This window comes from Leopardus geoffroyi, chromosome C3, assembly GCF_018350155.1.
Source record: "Leopardus geoffroyi isolate Oge1 chromosome C3, O.geoffroyi_Oge1_pat1.0, whole genome shotgun sequence".
Lineage (NCBI taxonomy): Eukaryota > Metazoa > Chordata > Mammalia > Carnivora > Felidae > Leopardus > Leopardus geoffroyi.
This window is the reverse complement of record NC_059338.1, coordinates 50361305-50388410: the sequence shown is the minus strand read 5'-3', so window position 1 is coordinate 50388410 and position 27106 is coordinate 50361305. Positions and strand designations below refer to the sequence as shown.

At 42.1% G+C, this 27106-nt stretch overlaps 1 protein-coding gene and 1 long non-coding RNA gene across 6 annotated transcripts in view; one reads left to right on the top strand and one right to left on the bottom strand.

Moving 5' to 3' along the window:
- The window catches only part of BRINP2 (BMP/retinoic acid inducible neural specific 2), a 125796-nt gene that overhangs the window by 87223 nt on the left and 11467 nt on the right, over positions 1-27106 (top strand). For all 4 annotated transcript variants that reach the window (XM_045452811.1, XM_045452813.1, XM_045452810.1 and 1 more), the window contains 2 exons: positions 15942-16132; positions 17206-17414. In XM_045452811.1, coding sequence (XP_045308767.1) covers positions 15942-16132; positions 17206-17414 — 400 coding nt within the window. The remainder of the gene's footprint in view (positions 1-15941; positions 16133-17205; positions 17415-27106) is intronic.
- LOC123585024 lies at positions 19681-27073 on the bottom strand. 2 transcript variants are annotated; one of them, XR_006705854.1, is made up of 5 exons: positions 26962-27073; positions 26453-26551; positions 25988-26107; positions 23348-23604; positions 19681-20072 (listed from the first exon to the last, which is right to left on the bottom strand). It is a non-coding gene; the product is annotated as an uncharacterized LOC123585024 (long non-coding RNA). The 2 variants fall into 2 exon arrangements; XR_006705855.1 differs by lacking the exon at positions 25988-26107.

Sequence of the window (27106 nt, the reverse complement as noted above, 5' to 3'; positions counted from 1 at the left end):
AAGTTCTCTTTCTCTTCTCCCTTCTCGATGTTATTTCTCTCAAACCATCCTTGTTTCTTTTGCCCAAGTCCACCTTTCCATCTTTCTGCATAAGGAAAAGATCAGAAATTTACTTTGACGTAAGATTTTCTTCCACTTCTGGCTCCCAGAGAGCTTGCTTGCTTGCTCATCTTTCAAAGCACTCAAGGCTTTTGTCATGGACCACTATGAGTTCACCATGCTGGAATTTCTCAGATCAGGCATTCTAGGCAGTTTTCAAAGGTTACTGATGGGGGTTCTAGGGTGCAGGCACGCCTCAGAAGATGTGGTGACTTTTCTCTGGAACTGAAGCATCATTACTTCAAGAAAAGTTGGAAATATGTGCTGGGCTTATGGTCGGAGAATACAGATTTTTTCATCCAAGTTACATGTAGAGGGAAAAAATCCTAACTTTTTCCTCAGCTTTTCAAGGAACTGCAGCTACCTCCCATTTGATCTGATTTTGTGCTCCTAGATTTGGTTTGTGGTAAAATCGTAGCCAGAACTGCACTCATCATGTTTCCTAGGACACTTATGTCTCCTGTGTTCCTTGCTGTGCTTCCTGGTATGGCAGCTGGAATGTCACAGCCACCGGGCACTGTAACTCCCACCTCTTCCTCATCCCCTCCCCACATTTGAGTTGTGTGACTTCCATCTCAGAGCTGTCTTTCAAAGCCAGCTTCCTCTTTCTTCTCCTGGCTTCACTGTTTCCCGCTTGTAGTTTTCTGTCTTCTCCAGTCCAATCTGCCTGAGGTCCTCTGCTGGTCTTTCTGTGCCCAAAGGATAAAACCCAAATACATTTTCTTGGCATGAGAGTCCCTTCCAAATCCACACATTCCCTCTTTTGACAAATATCCAATGAACACTGACCCTGGGCTGCTGACTGTGCTGCACACTTTCTTCCTGCTGTCCTTTGTTCCAGTCTCACTGAACAGGTACAGATTTTCCCAGATACAGAAGGCTCCTTCAGATGCCATGTGTCTTTCCATGTCTCATTCCCACTTCCCGCAAAGCTCCTTCCATCTTTCTCTTCCTACTCACCTCTCAAGCCCACTTAAATGTCAACTCCCTATGAAGTCTTCTTTGGTTCCTGCAAGAGAGTTGGTCGTTCCTACTTATGATTCCCCATTGATAGGCTCATATTTCTGCTGTATAACTTATCTTGTGTATTTATTTACTTATATGTCTTTACTTGCTCTTCTCTTGGCTCTGACCTCCTTCAGGCAAAGAATATGTTTTATTTCATCCTTTTATCTCCGGTTCCTGGTACCATGTCTGCCACATGTTAAGGATATAATAAGAGAATAAAACCCCTCAGTATGAGTAGCATGTTCTGTGACTGAATTAGATGGAAGGAGAAAACAAGTGGTTGAGGCTCCCAGCTCTAGAATCATACTGTATAGGTTTAAATGGTAGTCCTGCTACTTCTGGTGTGAACTTGTACAAGTTGTCTTTAATCAAGCTTAATTTTTTCTCATCAGTAAAATGGGTAGAATAATAGGATTTTCTTTATCAGGACTATTTGGTGATAACTAAAAGCACAGTTTGGTTTATTTCAAGGTAAGTGCATTATTCTTTGTGAGGGGTCTCCTGAGAGTAAATATGGAAAACAATAGAATGGGGAATCTTGAGAAGAGGGAAAAAGAGAAAATGCAGAGAGTTTAATTGAGAAAAAGGAAAGAAAGGAGGGGCAGTCTTTACCAAATTCTTTTTACTGGAGTTTCCATACATTAGTCAAATTTATCACTTAAAACCCACATTTTTTTTCTCCCTAACTATAGCCTGAATTAATCTATTCATTGATTTTATAGTTATAGATAGTTCAGAGTAAATCTTTCACAGTGACAGGTACTTTTCCCTTAGAGCAGGACTCACACACTATGATCCTACAGCATAAAAGTCAAGGGCTCAGAACTAACACCATTTTCATATAGACTCAGAAAACAAGAAAAAGAGAGATCCATATGGGAATGTTACTGAGCTGAGGAGAAATGGAAGCATGGATGCTTGACCACATAGACAATAAAATCAGGTAATTGAAAGAGACCCTTATCAAGATTGGCAATAAAATCAAGAGTGAAGATTCTTTTGCCAGGCTGGAATAGGGGATCAGCATGATCAAGGTATTAGAGTGGGTTAACTGCTGGAATAAACAGTCCCCAAATCTCAGTGAGTTAGTACAGATTTATTTAATTATTTATTCATTGCTCAAGTCCAGTGCAATTTATGAGATGGTTAAAAGGAGAGTGCTTCATGAAATCATTCAAGATTAAGACTCTGTCCATGTAGTCACTCTGTCATCATCTAGGGTCTCAGTGTCCTCCTCTGGGTCCTGGTAAACAAGGAAAGAGAGAAAGGTCTAATGAGTTGGGCCTGGGTTCACATTCCACTGGCCCAAACCCATTCACATGACTACATTTAAATGCAGAGGAAGCTGGGGAAATTTGTGTATCTGTGAACCCAAGGAGAAAGTAGAAATAGCTTAGAGAACACTTTCCAGTCTGCCATGAGGGATGGAATGCAATAAGGTGGTGAAGTGCAAAGCCCAAGATTTAAGTTCAAAATGTCAAGTTCACAAATGTAAGATATAGGTGGCTTGGCTCAGCAGTTAAGACAGAAACAAAAACAAATTGGGTTGGAAAAAACGTGGGGTTCTGGTTGGCCATAAGATTACTGTTTAGCCAAGAATACTTTCTTCTTCAAAAAAAGGAATGCGGGACACCTGATTGGCTCAGTCAGTTAAGCATCCGACTTTGGCTCAGGTCATGATCTCATGGTTTGTGAGTTCAAGCCCTGCGTCAGGCTCTGTGCTGACAGCTCAGAGCCTGGAGCCTTTGGATTCTGTGTCTCCCTCTCTTTCTGCCCCTACCATGCTCATGCTGTCTCTCAAAAATAAATATTAAAAAAATTTTTTTAAAGGAATGCAAATGTGCGAACTATATTTCAATAAAAAAATAACAAAAATTTAAACGAATTTAGTATACAACTACTAAAACAAAAAAGGAATGAAATATTCAGGTGTGTTAACAAAGGAAATATATTTCCTTTACACACACACACACACACACACACACACACACACACACATGAAATATCATAGACTATCTTCACTCTTTTGGTTAGCTGTGTGTCCTTGACTAGGATACTTAAATTATCTAAGCCTCAGCTAGCTCAGCTATAAAATAGGACTAAAGTTGTGGTGTATATCAGTGTATCAGTTAACTACTGCCATAATTATGGACTTAAACATAACCCCCATATTCAGCTTCAAACAATATCATTTTTCTCGCTCATGTATCTGGAGGTTGACTGAATTAGTATGCTTCAGGCTACAGGTCTGCAAGGGGGCCATGTGGTGTTTTCTCCAATGATGTTTGTCATGGGTCTCAGGCTGAAAGAGAAGCACTTGCCACTAAGTGGGGGAAGCAGTGCTCATGGCCAGGGCAGGCAGGCCAGAAAAAAATATGCAATGCCTTTTTAGGTCTTGGCCCAGTGTTGGCGCCTGGTCACTTCTGTCCATATCTCTTTGTCCAGAGTGAAGCCACATAGCCAAGTCCAGTGTCAATGGGGAAGGGAAATGAGGTCCATCTGTATGAGTGATGGGTACTGTGAAGTCACATATCAAAGGGCATTCTACTATAGGTGAGAATGAAGATTCAATCTGCCACACTGATATTTATAAGGTTGTGGTGATGATTTAAAAGTATGTAAAGCATCCACTACCATGACTGGTAACATAAGGGTTCAGTAGATAGACACAATGATGATAGTTACAGTGATGATAATGATGTATTCAGAAATTGTATCCTATACTCTCCATGGCTCAGAACACAGCTACTGAATTGTGTTTAATTTTGGTTGCCATCTTTAAAAAGAAACACATTAACAAGCTAGATTGCATGCAGAGAAGTTTTAGCATAAGAGCCTAGGAATCTAGAAGCTATTGAAGGAACAAAAAATACTTAGTCCAAAGATCAGTTCACATAAAGAAGTAAATACACCCAAATTCCAGAAGGGCTATCTCATTGCAAAAGGAATAAACTTGTAGAACAGTGGAAGGAGCTGCCAGTCTGGGGGAATTCTCTTAGAGTTAAGTAGATAATGGGAAGCCCATGGACACTTGCTGGGGAGAAGCATGGCACGGGCTGTTAGCTTGCTGAGCAAAGACACGCACGACGGGAGGCAAAGAGTAGTGAGCAGAGCCATTTTATCCACAGTCGAACAGATGAGCTGTGGGGAGCAGGTTGGGAGGTCAGAACAGAGCTGAGGTTTCTGAGTGGGAAAACACAGATCTTAGCTCCCCTTTCAGTTCATTCTGGTCTCACAGATTCACTGGCCCTTCATTCCAATGAGTGTGTTGTATTTCACATTGATTCTACAAACACACTGCCCTCAGTGCCCTCTTCAATCCCCCAAGTCCCAAATGGACAGTGTGAGATTCGCCAAGCAGTGACCCAGTCCTCCTCCTCTAAGCTTGAGTCTCCCCTCCCCATTTTTCCCAATCAGCCTTAATTAAACTGTTTGAAAGCTACAGCTTGATTTTAATTAGAGCAAAATTGGGAAGATTAGAATGAAATTGGCCAATCATTGTTTACGGGCCGTTGTTTGAGAACACAGCAGGCTGCTAAATTACCTACATGCTAGGCTTCTTGAATTCTACCAGATAGTGGGAAGGACAGGGGCACAGGGGCATTGGGGGAGGGCTGGCCCCATCTCTGCTCTGGTGCCTCCTAGGGTTGCATGGACTGAGGTATTATTTAACCAGCGGGCTCCTGGACTGAAGTCTTCCTGTCTTGGAATTTCTCCCTGGTTAACAAGGCCAAAGGATTTCCTGGGAAGTATGATAGAGGTGTACCAGGATCCCTGAACTTGAGCACAGGTCATAGCCAAAGGCAGCAAATCATTCATGAGGTGGTCTGGGTTCTTGTCAAACTCTACCACTGATAAAAGGAGACTTGGGTCACTTTTTTCAGTTTCTTTGTCTCTTCATTTTTAACCTATAAAAGGTTAATAGTTGAGTAATGATATTTCTGCTTCCTTTTCCCCGAGGTTCTTGTATAGATAAAATAGTTGAGCTTGTGTGAAAATTGTGTACAAACACTTTTAAAAATGAAAGGAAAGCTTACACCAATGTAAGAGATTATGGTTTTTATTATAATTTCTTTTTATAGCTCAGATTAATCATGTCTTATTCATTATAGCAGTAAAGGCTCTAATAGCTAAGTACATTACAGTAATCTGTTGTTGAGATAGAAATCTCCTGATGATGTGATGTGTCTAGAAATACTGCCTCTGTACAGGAGCCAAAACATGATATATCCCTCAGTCCCTAAAATTGTCCAGCTAAAGAATGTGAAACCATCTTAGGTATCTCACTGAGGTAAATAACTCAATGGTGGCCCAAGTCCTGTGGTGGGAGCAGTAGCCCTGGATGTGAGGTATATTGGCAGAAGGATGAAAAAAAAAAAAGGCTTCTTTGTGATCTGGGACTCTTCAGGAAAATAAGCAGTGCAATCCTCTGTGGTGTTTATTGAAATTCCTGTGTCAAATTGGCAAGTCTCAAGCTAGCTGGGGAAAGGCAACTCTCCAAGAGAAAGGTGAGCTCTGAGAACAAAGACGTTTGCATTTATCCAGAACTGGTTGGTATGTGAAAAATTTTCCCATGGTCATTGGTTGACAGTTCACATAGACAAAGTAAAGTCATGGGAAAAATGGAAAGAAAACTATTTGTGTCTTTAGCTAAGGCCAATTCATCTTTTTTTTTTTTTTTTTTTTTTTTTTTGCTCCAAAGTTCTTAAATATTTAATTCAATGACCTGTCCTGTGTCTCCCTTCATTTTTCAAGGAAAACCAGTCAGATTTGTTTTTCTTCGAAGTATGGTTCCTACCAAAAACCACCTTTTGGAGAATGATAACTCAGTCCCTTCAGCATTTGGCAGTCCCTTTGAACACTGAAGGCTGGAGGAGGGTGGCCCCCCAAAAGAGGTTATTGGAAATAGATCAGGAAGGCCAAAGAAGAGAGAAGGACAGTATTTCCTATCATGACAGCCTACTCTTTCTGCCATTGTTTTAAAAGTGGTGCTTGGAGGTGGGCATCCTGGGCTCCACAGCTGCCATAAGACTTCTCCCCAACCTCTCTGGGAGTCCCAGCGCCTATTCTGAGAACTGCCGCCTGAGTGAGCAGGTGACGATTGGTTAGCTTTGCTGGAAACGGCATTGATTGTCTCCCCAGTAAACACAACCTGGGGTCTAACTCAGGAGGAACAAATGGGCTCCTAATACTCAAGGACATACTGATGCTGGGACGGGGTTGTGCCAAGCCTGCAAGGGGGCCACCCCAGAGGGGGTGGGTAGAGCTGCATATTCAGGGTACAGGAAATGAGGCTTTCCAAATGACAGCCATAGTGGTGGCCTTGGAAAGGTGCCTGAACATGCTTTCCCCACAGAAATGGAAAGATAGGTCTATTGGAAAACTGGTAACTATTAATTCACTATTAGCCCAAGGTCTCGGCAGAAGTACCTGTGTGGTAGGTTGCAGTGTTCCTGATTACTAGATTTCAGCCTCATTGAGGTATAGTTGTGTTTTTATTTTTAGACTGTGGATTTCCTTGTAAAATACTCTCACCTTGAAGGCTTCATAAGGGAGGTTTCTTCGGTAATGTCTCTTCACGGGGGCTGGATCAGTATTCTCAGTTTACAAGCCAGAAAGGTGGTGCTTCCGCACCGAGCTGCTGGAAACAGCACCGGGATGGAAGATCCCCAGCTGTGCTCTTTCCAAGTCTTTCAGAGCCAGGAGCCTGGGACCCTGCAGGGGGGCACACGTGCTGCCAGAGTTCTCGTTGACCTTGTATTACTTGGAAGAACGCAGTGCCATGGCGTGGTGGGTGACATTGGACTTAGAGGCTGTGACTTGGAGTCATTCTTTACTTACAACTTTCAAATTAGGAACACCTTGTAGCCAGTTAGTATTCTCATCAGAGCCCCTTTTGCTTCAAACCCAGAGCTGGTCCAGTCCCAAAGTCCTGCAGAAGCTCCTGTTGCCCGAGCTTGGCATGGCTGCGATTCTGCTTTCTTATTACAGGCCCTTTAGGTTCTGGGAAAATCCCTAAGTTCATGGACAACTAGAAACGTCATTTGTGGGCGATCTGGACCATTAGGGTTGAGCAGTGTGGGACACAGAAAGCTACCATCGTTTCAGAATATATAGAGATATTTTGGATTTTGCCTACCATATTCTCTGTGTTGGTGTGTACAAATGCTATAACACACTGGGTTTTAGCCTCCGGTCTGGATTATACCTTTCCTAAATTCTGTTTTGGTTGTTATTAATAACTTTATGGGCATGTTAACCCTTTGACAAAAATGTATGTTGTTCACTCTGGGCTAATCTAAAATATGGTGGAAAATGGAATCAACTTCTTACTTATAGCAGCCTATTGGATACCCTTTCCGGGTACCACTTGAACAGCTTTGCAGGTGGAGTCCACGTTGGAGTGTTCTGGTGGCCCTTTGCTTTAACCTGGGAGCCCTTTAGTGGTCTCTGCTGTTCTAAAGGCACTTTCCACAGGGGCTTCACCACTGTTGGAGACGTTTGCTCTCTCAGACTGTTTACTGCCTGACAAACACAGTGGGGGAAGATTTTAAGAGAAATGGCTAAATTGAAATGGAGATTTACTTGATGTCTTAATTGAAACAAAGATGATGGCTTAATTGAAGTAGTGTGTTAATATAATTGATATATAGAAAACATCCTTTTCCTAGGGAAAAAAAAAAAAAGAGCCTTGATTATTTTATTACTGGAAAAAAAACTGCTAAACGAGAAATAGGAAATGAACATTTATTCTCTGAATAGCTCAGGCTGCCTTCCAGTATTGCCTTCTGAGGTTTTCAGATGCTGGAAAGAACCAGGTTAATAAGTTCTGTAAGTACATTTTTACCACTTTCTGGCTCAAACTTCTTTCACAGATGTTTCCCCCATTATTTTGATTCAATGAAGGGCCCCCAAAGGGCAGGGAAGAAACTTAGCGAAGTAGAAGAGAAAACCACCAGGCACCCTCCGAGCCTGAACCTTCTTGCCAGCAGCTGAGGCCTATGCCTAATTCTGGGCTGATACCTGCACAAAATCGTGGTTGTTCTTTTGAGTCTCACAGGGTCAGTAGACTAGCATGGTGCTAAAAACTGTGGACTACAAAGCCAGACATCTTCTATTCAAACCCTGACTCTGCCACCTACTGGGTGTTCCCCCAGTGGGCAAATTAACTTATTTGTGCCTCAATTTCCTCACCCATAAAATGAGGATAATGATATTTTCCCCCTTGTAGGGGTGTTTTGAATATTGTATTGGTTAATGCTTGTAAGATGCTTGGAATGCTTGGCACATACTAAGAATTCATTAAATGTTAACCATTATTTTTTATTATTTGCTCATAAAATGCTTCCTAAGACAGTATCATTCACTTTTTCTAAGTCATTTGTTATTCTGTGTTATGATTTCCTGAGAAGCCATAGGAGTTGGAATCAGGCCTTTATCTTTGATTTCTCCCATGGTACTCTGTATATGGACTTGATTTTAACTAGGTCTCAATTTCTCCTTCTGCAAATGGGTGTGCTGAAGCCACCTTCATCCAAAAAGGTTTTGCTTTGCTGTATGTATTTTGGATGTACAGTCAATTCATGTTTATATAGAGAACCAAAGGAATGAAATGTTCCAGGTGATGAAATATTTTCATTGAAAGGTAATAAACATTTAAAAGTAATTAGAATACCATAAAATACACTTAGTCTACACAAGGGAAAATAGCGTTACAGAAACAGCAGTGAGGTATTGACCTGGGTTTTAATCTCAGCCACTTTCTAATTCTGTAACTTCATGCAAATGATTTTCTCAACCTCTCCGGGTCTCGCTGTTGCTGTTGTCACCACCATCATGGTTGTTAAAAGCACTGTGGTGGGGTCAGGACACTAGCTTTTTGTTCTGGTTCTGGTACAAATTGGTTACATTGCTTTAAGCAAACTGCTTCCCTCTCTTGTTTTGTGGTTTTCAATCATAACGTAAGAGGAGAGGAATAGACCTTCTCAACGGGTATGCTTGCTGGCACCTGGTAGTACTGCAAATGGATATGGATGGGTATGGGCATGGCCATAGGTTGACCCTTCTGCTCTTGGGGCAACTGGGCAAAATCTGGGCAGCCTATGTTGCTTATTTCCTCTTGTCTGATCCCAGTGCATCCCATGGAGAATTTTCAATGTACACAATAATATGAAAAAATTGGCAAATGGGACTAAAATGTTCCTTTTAATTCTAATAGCCCAAGTTTCCCTCTTGATAGTTGTGTGACATCAGGAAAATTAGCTTTCTGAGCTTCCACAGCTTGGTTCATTTAAGTAAGATGTGCTCAAAACTCTTGCTGGTTTGGGTAAAATATATATTGTCCCAAGTCTGATGTTGGACAAAAGAAGATGAAGACTAAGGAAAAGTGCCTAACTCCAAGATTGTTGCTTCTTTTGGTGACCTTGAACCTTAGGAGTGTGGCAGAAATTGTTATACCCATTGTAGGGGGGTGGGGCTGCGGATCATTAACATTAGATATAAACCACACCCAGAGTCTGGATGGGGGCTCCAAACTCACTGGACTTCAGAGTGTTGACCATGGGTTCAGAATGTACCTCAGGGTTTGGAAGTTGTCCATGTCCACTGGAAGAGGGCCCAGACTCAGTTTACCAAAGCATAAGAAAATACCATCAGTGCCTTGACTTACATATTAAAAGTGCACAAAATCATCCCTGCAAATTGTATTTCTATAAATCAAATCTAATTTTCCCATTGATATGCATACACATTTAGGATGCTTTACTTTCATTTCAGATCAATCATGAATTGGTAGTTGCTCCTATGTATCTCATCTTGTAGCTTTTTTTATCTAGTTGTCAATAATTTGCAAACAATTAAAGGATTAGTAGAGCTATGACAGTAAATAATTGACTATTTTGAATAAGTAAAATAAATGAGAGAACCTCCCAATCATTCAACAAAGATATACTGAACATCCATTATCGTGTTGTTAGAAGTACTAGCATTGTTCTATTGCTGTTGAATAAGACCAAAAGAATCGATCTTGCCTTCATAGAGTTTGTTTTACTGCGAGAGAAAGAAAATTTAAAAATATATTATGACAGTGATGAGTGCTAAAAAAGATACATAAAGCAGAGCATGGGACAGAGTCTGGGAGAGAGAGGGTGCTCTTTGAGATGGGATGGTCAGGGAAGGCTTTTTCTAGGAGGTACTCTTTGGCAGTCTTGAATAAAGAGACTAAGCAAGCAATGTGACCACCAATTTTTATTTATTAAATTTAATTAAAGTGGGAGCTACCTCTATGGTAAGGTGATCTTTCCTTTTGGTGAAGGTTTAGACCATTGTAAGAAATTATGAAAAATGGAAGAATGCCTGCTTTTTATTTCTCCTAGTAATTTAATTGATAGGATAGAAATTCTTTATTAGTTGATGAAGCCTATGTGTGGCCTACCACAAAGCAGGGAAGCTGGGTTTGGTATCAGATTAAAAATACCATCACCATGATCCAAGTCAAGGAGCTTACTGCCTGTGCTTTCTTCTGAGTTTTATGGTTTCAGGGCTTAAGTTCAAGTCTTTAATTCATTTTGAGTTCATCTTTGTGTATGGTGGAAGATAGGGGTCAAATTTAATTCTTTTGCATGTGGTTACTCAGTTTTCCCATTACCATTTACTGAAGAGACTGTCCTTCCCCCATTGTATATTTTTGGTACTTTAGATACAAATTAATTGGCCATATATGTGTGAGTTTTGTTTCTGGGTTTCCTGTTCTGTTCCATTATCAATGCGTCTGTTTTTAGGCTAGGCCCATAATGTTTTGATACTACAGCTTTGTAATGTAGTTTGAAATTAGGAAGTGTGATGCCTCCAGCTTTGTTCTTTTTCTCAAGATTCTTTGGCTATTTGGGGTCTTTTGTGATTCCATACAAATTTTAGGATTGCTTTTTTTCTATTTTATGGAAAATGCCATTGGAAATTTTATAGGGATTGCAATGAATCTGTAGATTGCTTTGAATAGAATGGACATTTTAACAATATGGATTCTTCCAGTCCATGAACTATCTTTCCATTTATTTGTGTCATCTTCAATTTCTTTCATCAATGTATTATACAACTTTCAGTGTATAGACAGACCTCTTGCACTCTTCATTAAGTTTATTCCTAGGTATTTCATTCTTTTTGGTGCAACTGTAAATGGGATTATTTCTGTAATTTCTCTTTCTGATATTTTGTCATTAGTTTGTAGAAATGTAACTTATTTTTATATATTGATTTTGTGTCTTGCAACTTTGCTAAATTTGTTTATTCTAAGTTTTTTTTGGTGGAGTCTTTAGGGTTTTCTATATATGATATGTCATCTGTAAACAGACAGTTTTACTTCTACCTTTCTGATTTGGAGGCTTTTTAATTCTTTTTCTTGCCTAATTGCACTGGCTAGGACTGCCAGTATTATGTTGAATAAAAGTGACAGAAGTGGGCAACTTTGTCTTGTTCTGATCTTAGAGAAAAAGCTTTCAGCTTGTCACCATTGAGTCTAATGTTAGCCGTGGGTTTGTCATATATGGTCTTTATTATGTTGAAGTATGTTCCCTCTACACATTTTTTGTTCAGGGTTTTTATCGTAAATGGATGTTGAATTTTCTCAAATGCTTTTTTTTTTTTTGCATCTACTGAGATAATCACATGATTTTTATACTTAGTTTTATTAGTGTGATGTATCATATTGATTGACTTGCAAATGTTGAACCATCCTTTCATTCCTGGAATAAATCCCACTTGATTATGGTGTATGATTGTTTCCATGTACTGTTGAATTCAGTTTGTTAATAGTTTTTTTGGAGATTTTTGCATATATGTGTATCAGGGATACTGGCCTATAACTTTCTTTTCTTGTAGTGTCCTTGTCTGGTTTTGGTATCAGGGTGATGCTGGCCTCATAAATTGAGTTTGGAAGTTTTCCCTCCTCTTCCATTTTTGGAAGAGTTTAGGAAACACTGGTAGGAATTTTTCTTTAAATGTTTGGTAGAATTCACCAGGGAAGCCATCTGATCCTGGACTTTTGTTTGTTGGGAGTTTTTTTATTACTGATTCAATCTTCTTTCTAGTAGTTGGTCTGTTCAGATTTTTCTATTTATTCATGATTCAGTCTTGGTAGGTTATATGTTTCTAGGAATTAATCTATTTCTCATAGATTGTCCAATTTATTAGTATATAATTGTTCATTAAAGTCTCTTGTGATCCTTTGTATTTGGGTGGTATCATTTGTAATGTCTCCTCTTTCAATTCCAATTTTATTTATTTGAGTCTTCTTTTTTTTCTTGGTTAGTCTAGCTAATGATTTGTCTATTTTTCAAAATCTTTTCTGAAAAGCAGATTTTATTTTCATTGATCTCTGCTATTGTCTTTTTAGTCTCTATGCCATTCCTTTCCAGTCTAATCTTTGTTATTCTTTCTACTAACTTTGGGTTTAATATGTTCTTCTTTTCTAGTTCCTTGGAGTGTGAATTTGGTTATTATTTAAGATCTTTATTTTTTCTTAGTGTAGGCATTTATCACTATAAACATCCCACTTAGAACTACTTTTGCTGCATCACATACATTTTGGTATTTGTGTTTCCATTTTCATTTGCCTCAAGATACTTTTTTATTTCTCCTTTGACATGTTGGTTATTCAAGAGCATGTTGTTTAACCTCCATGTATTTGTGAATTTTACACCTCTTGTACTTTCTAGTTTCATTCAATTGTGGTTGAAAATGATGCATGATATAATTTCAGTCTTCTTAAATCCATTAAAATTTGTTTTGTGACCTAACACATGAGCTCTGAAGAATGTTCCATGTGCACTTGAGAATAATGTGTTTTCTCCTGCTATTGAATGGAATGTTCTGCATATATCTGTTATGTCCATCTGGTCTAATATGTAGTTTTAAGGCTGATATTCCCTTGTTGATGTTCTATCTGGATGGTCTATCCATGGTTGAAAGTGAGGTATTGAAGTCCCCTCCTATCGTTGGAACTGCTATTTCTCCTTTCAGATCTGTTAGTGTTTGCTTGATATGTGTAGTTGTTCCCATGTTGGGTGCATAACTATTTACAAATGTTGTATTTTGATGAGTTGATCCCTTTGTCATTATATAATGCCCTTCTGTGTCTCTTGTTACAATCTGGCTTAAGGTCTACTCTATCTGATATAAATATAACTACCCCAGGCTTCTTTTGGGTTTCCATTTGCATGGAGTATCTTTTTCCATCCCTTCACTTTCAGTATAGGTGTCCTTAATGCTGAAATGAGTCTCTTGTGGGCAGCATATAGTTATTGCTGTTGTTTTTTTAACCTATTAAGTCACTCTTTCTTGATTGGCCATTTGGCCAGTTAGACATGAGATCAAGTGATTGCTCATCATGCTGCAGTGGGGTTTGGTATAGAAAACACTTTGACAGATATCCCGTACTTTAATTAAAGTTTAGCATTTCCTGTACAAAGGAAATAAATGATAATGTATTATTATGAACTTGCCTTCTTAGATAAATAAAGCCACACAATGGGAATTTTAAAAGACTTTGCTGGAACCTTGAATTATTAGTCGTCTCTTTTGTTTCCCTGGTAATATTTGGCACATGCCCCTCCTCTCTGTCTCAGTCTCTATAGTTAGATGGGAGAATTCTATAGGTTTAAATTGGGCATGGATTTTTATTATTTTGGAGCTCTTTTTATTTTTCTGCAGCCCTGTCATTTGTAGTCCATGGATTTGGGGAGAAAGTTAGACCAAACTTCAGCACTGTCATAAAGAGCAGAGTGGGGTAGGTGAGAAGGTTGAGAAGACCTTGAATTTTGTTGTTCCCTAAGGCAATGGAGCTGGTCCTTCTGAGTATAATTTGAAAGGCTATGGAAAAGTACTTTCTCACTAATGGATGTGATCCTTTCAATTTCATCCCAGGACAGATTCCCCTTGGAAATGTGTCCCTTTCAGTGAGGATCAAAGTATGAAGATTAAAGATCTAGATGGGACTAGAAAGGAATTTGGAATTTTGCCATCTTATAGAATAAGGCTTCTCAAAAGATGGGTTCTCTTAGGTCTTTTCAGGGTGTCCATATTAACATCTGCACTGATGGCACAAAAAACCATGGTGAATAAAACTACTGGCATCTGTGTTTGAATAAAGGCAGTCTCACCAAATCACACCAGTCATCTCCATCATTACATACTTACACCTAAGCACACACACACACACATGCTTGTTTTTATGCTAGATTCACATGAGAACGTCCTTGAAGCAGTTAAACTTATTAATTTTATTAGATATTGACCCTTAAGTATACACCTTTTTTAAAATAGGCTCCATGCCCAGTGTGAGCCTTGAACTCATGACCTAGAGATCAAGAGTTGCATGCTCTACCAACTGAGCCAGCCAGGCACCCCGACACATCTTTTTAATATTTTGTATGATGAAATGTAAAATAAACATAAAATGAGTCTAAGGCTACTGAAGAATGATGATTGTCTCGGGGAAAGATGCTTTTGTGATTGAATTGTAAGCTGAACTAGTCGCATTTTCATTGGAACTGAATTTTCCTTCAAAGAACAGCCAACAGATAAACTGGTTATTTAGACACTTTAGTGTCTGGCAAACATTTTCTCAAAAAATAAAGGGGGGGGGGATAAAGTAAGCCTACCTCTTCAAGGAAAACAGCTAACAGTATCTGTTGCCAGTGATAAAATTTAAGCATTCAAATGAAAATTAGAATTTTGGAAAACTTATATTTGTCATTATGAGCTTGGTAGCAGTTCCATTACTTAGCAACTTTATGCATGGGATTTGTGATATTAACAAATATGGTGTTTTGACATTATATAATGAAGTATCACAATGTGGAAGACCTGAATAATTCAGTGATCCCATACTTTTTGGATGACCATGCGTGATGTTTCAAAATCACAAAGGGTAAAAAGACCCATTCAAAATACAATATAGAACACTGGATTTTAATGTAATAGAGTATAAAAAGTGCGTTGATGTGGTTTCAGATTCCACTCTGTAACCTTTAAGGAATGACATTTGTTGCATTTAGTGAATATCCACAAAGACTACATAAGAATACATGCAGAAGCAAATATGAGAAAGTAGCCTTCTTCTGGTAAGCCAAATATTAAAGACACTTGCAAAAATGCAAAGTAATACCACTCTTCTTGCTAAATTGGCTTTGTTTCAGAACATATGGTTATGGTAATAAAAATATGTCATTTATGTTATATGTAATAGATTTACTGCTGTTATCTTTAAGTGAACTAATAAATAAATTAAAATTTTCTGTTTTAATTTTTAAAGTGGTAATTATCAATAGAGATAAGCCGCATAAATATGGGGGACTCCGTCATTTGTTAAGAGTGTGGACGGGTCAAAAGTTTGAGAACCACTGTTGTAGACCATACTCCTCACTTTCAAATGGGTAACTGAGGCCATGATAGGTGATGTGACTCATCCATTGAGTGGCAACTGTGACTAAATCATATCTCTGCAATCCATTGTTCTCATGTTTTCACTGTTTGCATAATTGTTTTCCCGTACTACACTACTACATGACTACCTGCATATGAGTAAGCAAATCAGAGACCCCAGTGAGAAAGCAGATGGGAATAGGTTCTGATGGAAGTCAGTTGACAGCCTGGGAATGGGAAGCTGGGTGGAAGGCCAAACGGCCTCTTGCAGGCAGTGGGTGCCTCCATGTGGAGGGGTGTGTGCTGAGGGGAGTGAGGAGGGTACAAGTGGAGGAAGAACATGACCTCTTTCAGATTTTATGTTTCTTGTTCTTAAATACATTGAGCTTTTCTTCATCCCTTGACTTTTCCACCAGGGAGTTTGCCCGTTGGAAAGTAAACAACTTGGCTCTGGAAAGGAGGGACTTCTTCAGTTTGCCATTGCCTCTTGCCCCAGAATTTATCCGGAACATCCGCCTCCTCGGAAGGAGACCCAACTTACAACAGGTTACTGAAAACCTGATAAAAAAGTACGGCACTCATTTCTTACTTTCTGCCACCCTTGGAGGTAAGCAACATCATGATCTTACACTAATTGGCTGTCAGATCATTGAAAATAGCTTTAAGACCCAAGGAGTATAGCTTGAGTCTTCCTGGGTCTTTGTTCTTCCTTGCCTGGTACTGCCTGAGAAATATTTTTCTTTCTGGTGCCTTTGAGAGCGGTATAATCTCTTGACATCCAAATTTACCTAGAACATTGCTATTTGCTTATAAGCATCCTCCTGAGGAGGGGGTGCGGGGTAAGGAGGTTGGGGGACTGACAGGCTCCTACTAAGCACTTGCCAGCAGGGGGCGCTCCTAGTTTTCTTTTGACAGAGCCTTCTCACCCAGAGGCTTTTCCACATCCTAATATTTGCTGTGGCTCTAGTTGTCAGACCCATGGGCAAAAAAGCAAATGTCCATTGGGTCCCTGACCCCTGCTTACCTCCCTAAAGATTGGTAACTGGACAAACCAATTCTAGTGATTCTGGGCTGGATAGGGACAAGGTTGGGTGTGGGGATGGTGTACCTGTGGCCAAATCAAAAGCTCTGAAGAGGCAGGGTTCTCTCTGCCCTGGGAAGAAGAAAGCAAGATTTATTATAACATTTAGCTCACTGTCTGATGGACAGAAAGGATCTCTCCAAGGGTTCAGGCCAGCTGCCGGCATGTGGTAGGTGCTGAGTGTTTGATGGGGAAGAGGGCGGGTGAGCTTCAAGGCTTTTGCCCTTTCTGAGGGAGCAGAAATATCCATGGTGACTTCTCATAAACAACTTGAGAGAGAAAATTTTATCTCCCCCATGGAGGTAGATTGCCTGAGACTGAGATCAATAAAGGATGTTAAATGGATAAGCTGGAGGGGAGGGGATGAGCTATGGGATAGTTAAAGAATGAAGGAAAAGGAGGAGGGCCTCTCAGGCAGTGATGCCGGTCACCTTGGGCACTGTGTGATGAGACTGTTCTGAAGACAGTGATGAGGAAGAGGTCGTCAGCAGGGGCAATGGGCTCCCTCTGAGCTCTGACTGTTCTGGCCAAGGGTTTCATGTTCTAATTGGCAGGGGATGCAGAAGGCCTCACCAATGGACCCATGTTGTTTGCTTTAGGAGAAGAGTCCCTAACCATTTTTGTGGACAAGCGGAAACTGAGCCGCAAGACAGAGACAGCAGGAAGTGCACCTGTAGTTGGGGGCAGTGGGAACAGCTCTGCCGTGTCCCTGGAGACCCTGCACCAGCTGGCAGCCTCCTACTTCATCGACAGAGAGAGCACTCTGAGGCGGCTGCACCATATCCAGATAGCCACGGGGGCCATCAAGGTAACAGCCTGTGGAGTACTGGGAGAGGGAGGGCAAACAGCAGAGAGAAAGCAAGGGGAAGGCTAGGGTCTTAGCCAGCTCCAAATCAGTCAGACCCGACTGATGGATGTGGGGAAGAAGCTTTCTGAGACGAGGCACAACCGTCCCTAAAAGGTGGCCCAGGTCTCCACTTGCACAGCAGAGAGTCATGTAGCTTCTACTGGGAGGCAGTCTCCAGCCAACGGACTGTTGGTAGAAAGGCAGACAAGGTCCTTATTCTACACCTGTTATGTTCTAGTGAGGGATGGGAATTTTACAGAGGTAAAAGCAAAGTAACTTTAGATAAAGATAGAAAGAAAAGACAGAGTCATAAGGTATGGATTTCCTGGGGTGGGAAAGGAACAGCTAATATTAGCCAGATTGGTCTGGGGAGGGAACTTTGGGTTTAAACTTTGAGGCTGAGTCTGAATGACCTCAGAGAAGAGTATTCAGACAGCAAGAATAGTAAGTGCTAAGGCCCTGAGGCAGCAACTGGCTTGGTGCCTTGGAACACAGAGAAGACTGTTGTGACTATAGTAAGGTGAACAAGAAGACACTGGTACAATATGACGTTCAGAAGTAGACTGGAATCAGATTACGTGGCCATGAAAAGGAATTTTAATATGTCAAAGTGCAATGGAAAACATCCAGATAGTTTTAAGCAGAGGAGTGATATGATGCCATGCATGTTGGAAAATGATCCAGTAGTTACTATAACATTAATAATCATAACCTCCATCCTATCTTCTCTACTTATATCTAGGAGAATTCTAGGAAAACTCATATTGTAATAGGGAAGAGAAGACCAATGACGATACTTGAGAATGCTGGATTATTTTATTCTAAATGTAAAGTTAAGGTGGCAAGTAATGGTCAGTCTTTTCTTATATTCTGCTTTTATCACACCCAAAATTTAGATGGTTTTGTTCATTTGTTTATTGGTTCAGTAGATATTTACTGAACACCTATTACGTGTCAGGTACTGCTCTAGGTACTGAGAATCCCAGAGTGAAGAATACATATAAAGTCCCTGCCCTCATGAAGCTTAAATTCTAGTGATGGAGATGTAATATAATGTCAGGTGGGATTAATGGTATAAAGAAATGGAGCCAGGCAAGAGGATGGAGAGGGATAGGGACACCACACTTTAGGGAAGACCTGTGTGAAAAAAATGCCATTTAAACAGACATCTGAATGAAGGGAGGGAGCAAGCCACATGGGAGTGAGAGCACGTGCAATTGCCCTGAAGCAGGAGTGTGCATGTTACGATCCAGAAACACTGCATAATGTAGCAGGAGTGCCGTTACAAGAGGGGTGAAGTAGCAGATGAGGCTGCAGAGAAAATTTTATCTCCCCCTGACGGTAGATTGCCTGAGACGGAGATCAATAAAGGATGTGAAGATCATGAGGGCATTACTGATCAGGGAAGAGAGGAGAAAGAGGGATTCTGGAGACTGATGCAGTGACTATTGCAATGGTCAAGGGAAGAAATAATGGTGGCTCGCTCAGACAAAGCTGGCTGTATAGAGGTAGTGAAAATTTGGCAGATGCCAAGATATATTTTGATGGTAGAGCCTACAGGCTTAGCTAATAAATTAGAAGAAAGGACTCAAGATTAACTGCAAGATTTTTGGCATGAGCAGCAAGATGAACAGTGATTGCATTTACTGAGAAGGACAACAGTGGGGGAGACGCCAATCTGAAAGAAGCAAATCAAGAGCTTGGTTTTAGACACAGTGAATTTGACATTCCTGTTAGACATCCAAGTAGAGGTATCTAACAGGCAGTTGAATATAAACACTAGGCTTCAGAGAGAAAGGTCATGACTGAAGATGTAATTTTGGCATACAAATATATACACACATGTCGGTGGTATTTAATATCATGAGAAAGGATGAGATGAGATCACTTGAGGAGTGAATGTAGCTGGTAGAGCAGCCCTAAGGCTGAGTTGGGCAGCTCATCAATATTCAGAAATGGGGACTAGGAGAAGGATCCAACAGAGAAGGCTGACACCAGGCAGAAAGGTATGAAGAGAATCAAAGCCATATCACAAGACGATATGAAGCAAGTGTTTCATAGAAGAAGGAGCAGACAACTGCGTTAGATGCTGTTAAACAGATAGAGAATGGACCTTCAATCTGGCAACATGGAGGTAACTAGCAACCTAGATAAGAGTGGTTTCAGTGTCATGACAGGTACAAAAGGCTGAGTGCAGACGGTTCAAGAGAGAAAACAAAGTGAGGAACCAGAGGAGTAGAGACAATTCTTTAAGGGTTTTGCTGTAAAGGCAAACAGAAAAAAATGGGTGATAGCTGGAGAGTGGTATAAGGTCAAGAGAGGTGGAATTTTTGTTTTTAAGATGAGAGATACTCAAGAATCTTGGCATGTTGATTGAAATGATTCAGGAGAGGGGGAGAAAATGATGATTCAGAAGTGATAGGAGACAACTGCAAGAGCAACTGGGCAGGCGGGAGGGGTGGTTCTTACACAGGAGCATAAACATCTCATCCTTTGTAGCAGGAGGCATTCAAATGCGCAGGACACATGTAGTGGGATGTAGACGTTGGGGGTCGGGATGCGGATGTCCCCTTCTGATTGATCCTATTTCCTTGATTACACAAGAAGCAGAGTCCTTGCCTAAAAGGAAGGAGAAGGGATTACTGAGAGAAGAATGCAGGGGATGGTTTCAGAAGAATAGGGGTTAGGTATTTTAATGGACTAGATAAATGTTGTGGGTTGTTGGGCAGCACTGAGAGCCCATTTGAGACCCATGGTCGTAATTACATGGGAACAGTCAGAATAGCTGTGAGCTTTATCAGCTACATTTGGCACTTCAAGTACAGGCAGGCATGGAGGAGGTGGAGAGTTGATTGAACAGAAATGTGTGTGTGTGTGTGTGTGCGCGCGCGTGTGTGTACGTGAAGATGAAACAAACAAAACGGGAGTTGAGAATATACACAAAGCAGTGATTATAGTGATGGACCAAGGGATTTGGGACTGCTAAGGGACGGCAGGAAGTGAAAAGTTGGTTAGGTCAAAAGATTGGAAGTCTAAGTAGGTTTGATACTTGTTAGAGGGAAATGACCAGGGGAAGTGCAAGTGTGTGATGATTTATGTTGAGATTGGAGAGAAAGTGCAATTAGCAAAACAAATCAGGTTCTGAACATGGCCATGAGTGTGGGTGTCTAAGACAAGATGGACAAGATGAACGGAGAGGGGAGAAGGCTAGGGACCTGGGAGGCCAGGGTATTAAAGGGTTTCCTACATAGATGCTGAGGTCAACAGGAAAGATACAAACCTTTTGGTGATAACAAAGACAGTGGTAAGCAAGCTTAATACTGGAAATCCTTAACAACTGAATGGGACTAACAAGAGAAACAGCAACAAGGAGGGGTCATGGGTGATAAAGTCCTGATGGTTCTGGCTTCAAAGGAGCCAGAGATGGCTAGAGAGGAGGGGGAGCAGTGTTCAGGATAGTGGCAACGCACCTCACTCCTCTGCCCAGCAATGTGAGGTGTGGGAACACAGCCAGTCACTGCTAGGCAAGACTGCAAGGGAACCCCTGTTTTCAGCATCTTCTGGACTGTGCTTAATGCAAAAAGATGAAGCAGACTCTTGAGAGGAGATCAAGGTTATGGAGGACCTTGCTGAAGACTGATTATGAGACCGAGAGAGCACGATGGAAGTTACCTGAAGAGGTCAGATTAAGAGAGGTGCAGTGTCTGGCGTGAGAGCCTGAGACAGCACAGTGGCTGAAGTTAACAGGGATTTAGGGTACCTTTGGGATTCTGGTCTCTGAGGCAGCTTAAAATGATGAAAGAAGACTATTAGTAACATGAAGTGGGTTTTACCAAGAAGACAGAACTCTGGGGAAGCCCCTTTCCCCCTTCAGTCCTGTAGTGAGTCGGCTGTGTCAAAGTGGGAGAAGAATTGGTCTTATCTGGAAATAAAAGGTAGGTCTGGGTCAACAACTCAAAGGTCCCATTAATGTGCCTTCCTGTCCTTTGACCTGACCAGCTTTTCACTTTCTTACCCCCTTCATGGCCTCGTTTGCCTCACTATTTGCCTAACTTAGACTCCATGGTCCACCACTATAATCACGGCATTGGATATATCTTCAACTTGCCCCTCACTGCCTTCTCATGTCCATGCCATCCCCTTAATTCAGGACCTCATCAACTCTTGCCCAGTTTTCTTGCATTGTCTTTTTAACTAGTCTTCCCGTCTCCATTCTCAGCTCTTCTCTCTTATCCGCCCTCTCTGCTGCCTGCATGAGTGCAAAGCATCATGTACCATCCCCCCCCCCCGCCCCGTTTAAACCACTGTGCCCCAGCCACGGTGGCAGTGTGACAATGGAGAGAACATAGGGTTGAACCCAAAAGTCTTTGCTGTGCCACTGCTCATGTGGGCTGCGAGCAAGTTGCCAAACTACTCTGAACCTCACTTTTCTTATCCTTAAAACTGTTCAATAATTAAAATATTTTTTACCTTGAAGGATTTCTGTAAGGATCAAATATAAAAACAGAGAGAGTGCATGAGCCACAGCACAAATGGAGCTTGAAAAAGAATAATTCCTCATCTTAACAAAACCATAAAGCCATTGAAGATTATCCCTAATGGTCTCTTTTGTCTCTTCTCAACCTGTTTCCCCCATCAACCCTTCACTTACAATTTCTATCATGTAGGCCCGTCCTGTTAGTCTGCTTAAAAAATTTTTATTATTTTGAGCAAGAGAAGGCTGGGGGGCAGGGGGAGAGAATGAATGGGGGATGGGCAGAGAGAGAGAGAGAGAGAGAGAGAGAAAAGAACCCAAGCAGGTTCCACACTGTCAGTGCAGAGCCAGATGTGGGGCTTGACCCCACGAACTGTAAGATCACAGTTCAAAATCAAGAGTTGGACTCTCAACCAACTGAGCGGCCCAGGCATCCCACTATTAGTCTTTATCCAAAGCCCCTGCTGTGTGCTTTGCTTGTCTGTTTACGTAAGTGTCTCTCCCTCACTCTTCTTTGCTCAAGTCAAAAAGGTTACTCTTTGGGGAAGCCTTTTCTGACTCCCAAGGTAGTTAAATGCTCTCTTTGGTGTATCAAGCAGATGCTTCTTTTATAGGGCTTATCATTTGAACTATATTTGCTAGCTAACATGAAGTCCTTGAGGGAGGGACTGGCTCTTATTCATCTTTGGTTCCCAGTAGAAGTACAGAGCATATTCCATTATGGGTAATGAGTAAACGTTTGTTGACTGACAGAATAAATGAAGGAATGAATGAGTCACTGTTTTCCACATAGGTTATGCTCTTTTCAGTGTATGTACAAGGGCATATAAACATGTTTACTTGAAAGAAACAAAGCTACTCCAAGTCACTTGAGCATAAACATGGTTTATAAAGAGGACTACGGTGAAGACTATCACATATCTCCAAGGACAAGACACTAAATGTCCAGACACATGGGTCTTATAAAAGGGCAGTAAGGCTCCCAGGTTACCCCATTTCTTGTTGGAACACATGTCATCTGTTTTTTTCATCTGCTTCACCTTCTAGCTTCTTTTCCAAGTTCTTTCCTTTGTTTTTTTTCTAGACCTTTCTGTACGCCAGTGACTTCAGCTTACATTTAGCTCTGCCTTGCTCTGGAGCTGACGCTGACTCTGGCCTGGACTGAATACTATTTTTCTGTTTTATCTCTCAGCTGGTGCCATTGGGGCAGGAACCACTCTTGTTCACTGCTGTATTCTCAGTTCCTGGCACTTAGTAATGCTTGATGATTATTTATTCTGAATTTTAAGGGTGTCCACCATCACCCTTTAAATTGTTTCTCTCAGTGTCACATTTCTGACTTCTCTGGAGGGAAGTTTTGTTCAGAGTTCACTTTAGTCCACTATAAAGAGTTCAATACATAGTCTGAAATATGGCTTACCGGACTCCTCTCTTTGGCAAAGTCTGCAGGTGGCACAGTGAGAGGCAGGAAGGTACCCAAAGCCACATCTATCGTAGTGCCTGGGGATGCACTTTCCAGAACTAGAGCCACTGTCCATCTCCCCAGAAGTGGGGCCGCCATCCTTGGAAGGTTCTTTTTGGAACTCCTCCAATCACACATGGAATGTGGGATGATAATTCATCTTCCACTGAGCTGATTAACCTGGAGTTTTCTCTGTTGAGGGGTGCAGTGTACTCCTTCCATGGGATGCAGTTCAGAAAAACATGAGAAAACAGGATTATTTTCTCCTACCTCCACTCCTCCTCGTCCTCGTGCTCACATAACTTAGCTCTAGAGAACCACGTGACCTGTCCAAGAACACCCTGCTAGACTGAGGAGCAACGGGAGGTCTCGGCTCCCTATCCCACCACCGTGCTCACCTGATAGGGTTGACCTGCCCATTTTATCCTACTGTCAAATGTTCCACCAGAGACCATTCCTTTGCTTGATCACGCTTTTACAGATCCACATAGCAAGGGCCAGTAGGCTGGATGCATCCCGCAGCGTATCCCTGCTAGCTGATACTCCTTTACTGGGGCTGTAGCCCCTGCCACCTGCTTCCCTCTACTGAACATGCCTTTGCAGGCTTCTACCGAGGCCATTACTCTGCATCGAGGTGGGTGGCATGAGGGGTTCTGCTCACCTTTTCAGCCTTGGGGAAGGGAAAACCCTCCAGCCTTTCTGCCTGTCTCTTATGTCTCTAAGCAGGTGTACTCTTTTCCCCCCTTGTTAGCCACCTCTAGTTTACTAACATGCCCCTTTTGTTTATCTGACACATTCCTCTGAGACCCTACTGAACATCTCACTCTGTTGCAAGGTTTACCCTGCTCAGTGCACACCTCTCTTACAGGATTTGTCATATTATATTCCAACTGTGTGCATCCCCACTGCCACATCCCCACACCCACAGGCGTGGTAGGAGGGCTTGGAGCAGTTGAGACTCCGTAGCTTGCACACCGTTTCTTCGCCGTGGCTGGCACGCAGTGAGGCACTAAATAGAATGCTTGGTAGGTGAAAGCTGGCTGCCTGGTTTAGTGGGAAACAAACTTGCTCAAGGGAGAAAGCTTGGGATCAAGTTTCAGTCTGGATGCTCACCACTTGACTTCTCAACGTCAGTGAGTTACCAGCTATTTGACTCACCTGTACCCAGGGCTTAGCTTCAGCTGACAGGGCTACACCAGCTATTAGAATATTAAACCACTTCCATATCAGCTGGTAAACAGTCTGCACCCAATCACCTGGGTGCCATCGTAACCACTGTTCTCTCTCCCTTGGAGCCCCCAGGTTTCCCGTTGATGGTAACCAAGGGGTGAATGGACCTCGGGAGGTCTCCAGAATGCTGCTGGTACCACTCCTGGCACGTCTTCTGATTAGCCCACCCACTCCTGTCTTACCTGCTGATTAATATTGTGAATCCCACCCCTGTCTCTGCCATGGGGTTGGGGTGACACCCAATGACACAGTTCACATGGAAACACTTGGCAAACTATAAAGGGCTGAATATATACACTGTACCTCCTGTCCGTGATGCCTGGGAAGGGATCAGAGCCATTAAGCAGAGGACCCTGTTCTCATTCGCAGCTCACCCTCTACTTAATCGAAGTGTGGGGAAGGACTTGGTTTGATATGTTGCAGAGCTTACTGAAAAGAGTCCACACAAAAGTTCAGATGGGTCCCAGGATGGCAAAATGGAGTGGTTCTCACAAAGCATCCTTAAAAAGACTTGTCTGAATTCCTCAGCGCACAGCCTGGGATTCAATTTGCAGTTCTCTTAAGCACACACACCATCAGCTGTGTTCACCCTGCCCAGCCCTATCGCTCACAATTAGAAGCCCATTTCTGTCCCTTTTAGCTTTGCAGGTGTCCCCCTAGGTAGGACAAGAGCAGCGGGGGAGGCAAAGGGCAGGGGGAGGAGAGCAGACTCACTGGAGTGAGTGTTCGCACGACCTAGTATTTATGGAAAATTGGATGTGCTAATGAACCTGAGATCCATCAGGGCTTTCTGAAGGCAGGACAGTCTCTGTCAACAGACCAATTAGCACACAATTATTTTCCCTTTCTGAAAGCTTATCTGAGATGCTCTTTGAATGTGTGTGCCTGAGTGAACTGCACTTTCCATTACCTCTATGGGCCTTTTCTATAATCTGCCAAAGCTGTCTGCCTCCGCTACAGAGAAAGCCCAGGGTTCTCTGGACTAACCCTCCAGAGACTCTGGTATTTTCATCACTTGGGGGAAGGGGCCTTCGGGCATCCTGTTACCAAGTCAGTGCCCAGGCAATATCTGCAAGAGGACCCTCTCCAGCTCCCTTTCTTCTTCCCATCTCCTTATATCTCTAGGGAGGACAGAGGTGGTTCAAAGCAGAATAGCAGTGGAAGGAGCAAGGACGTTGGGATCTAATGTAATCTGAGTGCCTTCCTCACTCTTGGAGATCTGGTGTGCCTCCTTATAAGGAAATGAGCTTGAGGATCACAGCCTTTGTCTCTTCTTCATGCCAGTTCTCATGGCGCAATTAACAAAGGGAAGCTACCCACATCCTTTCAATGCCTTTATCGATTTGATTGTCCACTTGTGGAACTAACCTTTGGGAGTAGCCAAGTAAAGGTCAAAAAACCACATCAGAGCCAGGCCCAGAATACTGCACAAGATGGCGGTGGTGGTGGGGAAGCAGATGGGTTGGCAGTATGTAGGTAGGGACTGTGCTGAGATAAAGGAGAGGAGAGTGGCTGTTCTCTGTTATCCTCCTTGAGGGGTCATCCTACTCCTATGTAAGGCATGTAGCTCCCTCCCTACCTGGACTTGATGCTGGTGAGCGACCAGCTCAGGGGTGGGTGGATGGAAAAGCCAGTGCAAAACTCAATGACAGTGTGAACAGCTTAGATGGAGGCGGGGACAGGCCAAGTGTCCTAAAGACCAGACCCACCCGCCATCTCACCCATCATCCCACCCTGCCATTCAGTCCACCACATTCCAGAAGACCCAGGCTAGTCCTCGGCCAGGGCTCCTCTTACAGGACTTTAACACCATAGAGATAAAGAAGACCTTACCTTGAAAGAAGCCTGGCTCTGCCTCCCCGCTGTAGTTTGACAGCTAGCCAATCACCCACTCACTCTATACAGAGACATTATTCAGCACCTGGTGCCCACCTGTGGAGGGAGGCAAGTGCACGTGTAACAGCCCGAACACTGGGATTAGAGAAACATGTTTCTACTTGTCTGGAAACTCCTTATGGAAGTGACTGTGCCTCACTCACTCAGTGTGAGTTCTGGATGCTCCTTGCATATTTGTTAAATGAATAAATGAATGAATGAGTGTATGAATGAGCTGAATGAATCCTAGCCCTGTAGGCAACTAGCCATATGACCTTGAATAAATCATTTAACTCATCTGGCCAAGGTCTTCCCATCTGTAATATTAGGATACTGTGATCTCAAGTCTATACAATTTGTTTTGCCCTGTGTTCACATTCTCAACAGAGGGCAGATCACTAAGCTATTTTGGATGAACTGCGGTTTACGCTTGTTTTTAAAAGTGATGTCATCCAAAGGGCTTTAACTCTATTTTCCTGAAGTCCTCTGATGTGCCCTCAGAGGAGGCAGGAGGGACACTGACTGGGTGCTAGGATTCAAACGATAAGATCCCGTTCCAGCTGCGCATAGTTCTGTGGCCTGGCACACCGTAACTCTTGGAACCTTGCTTTC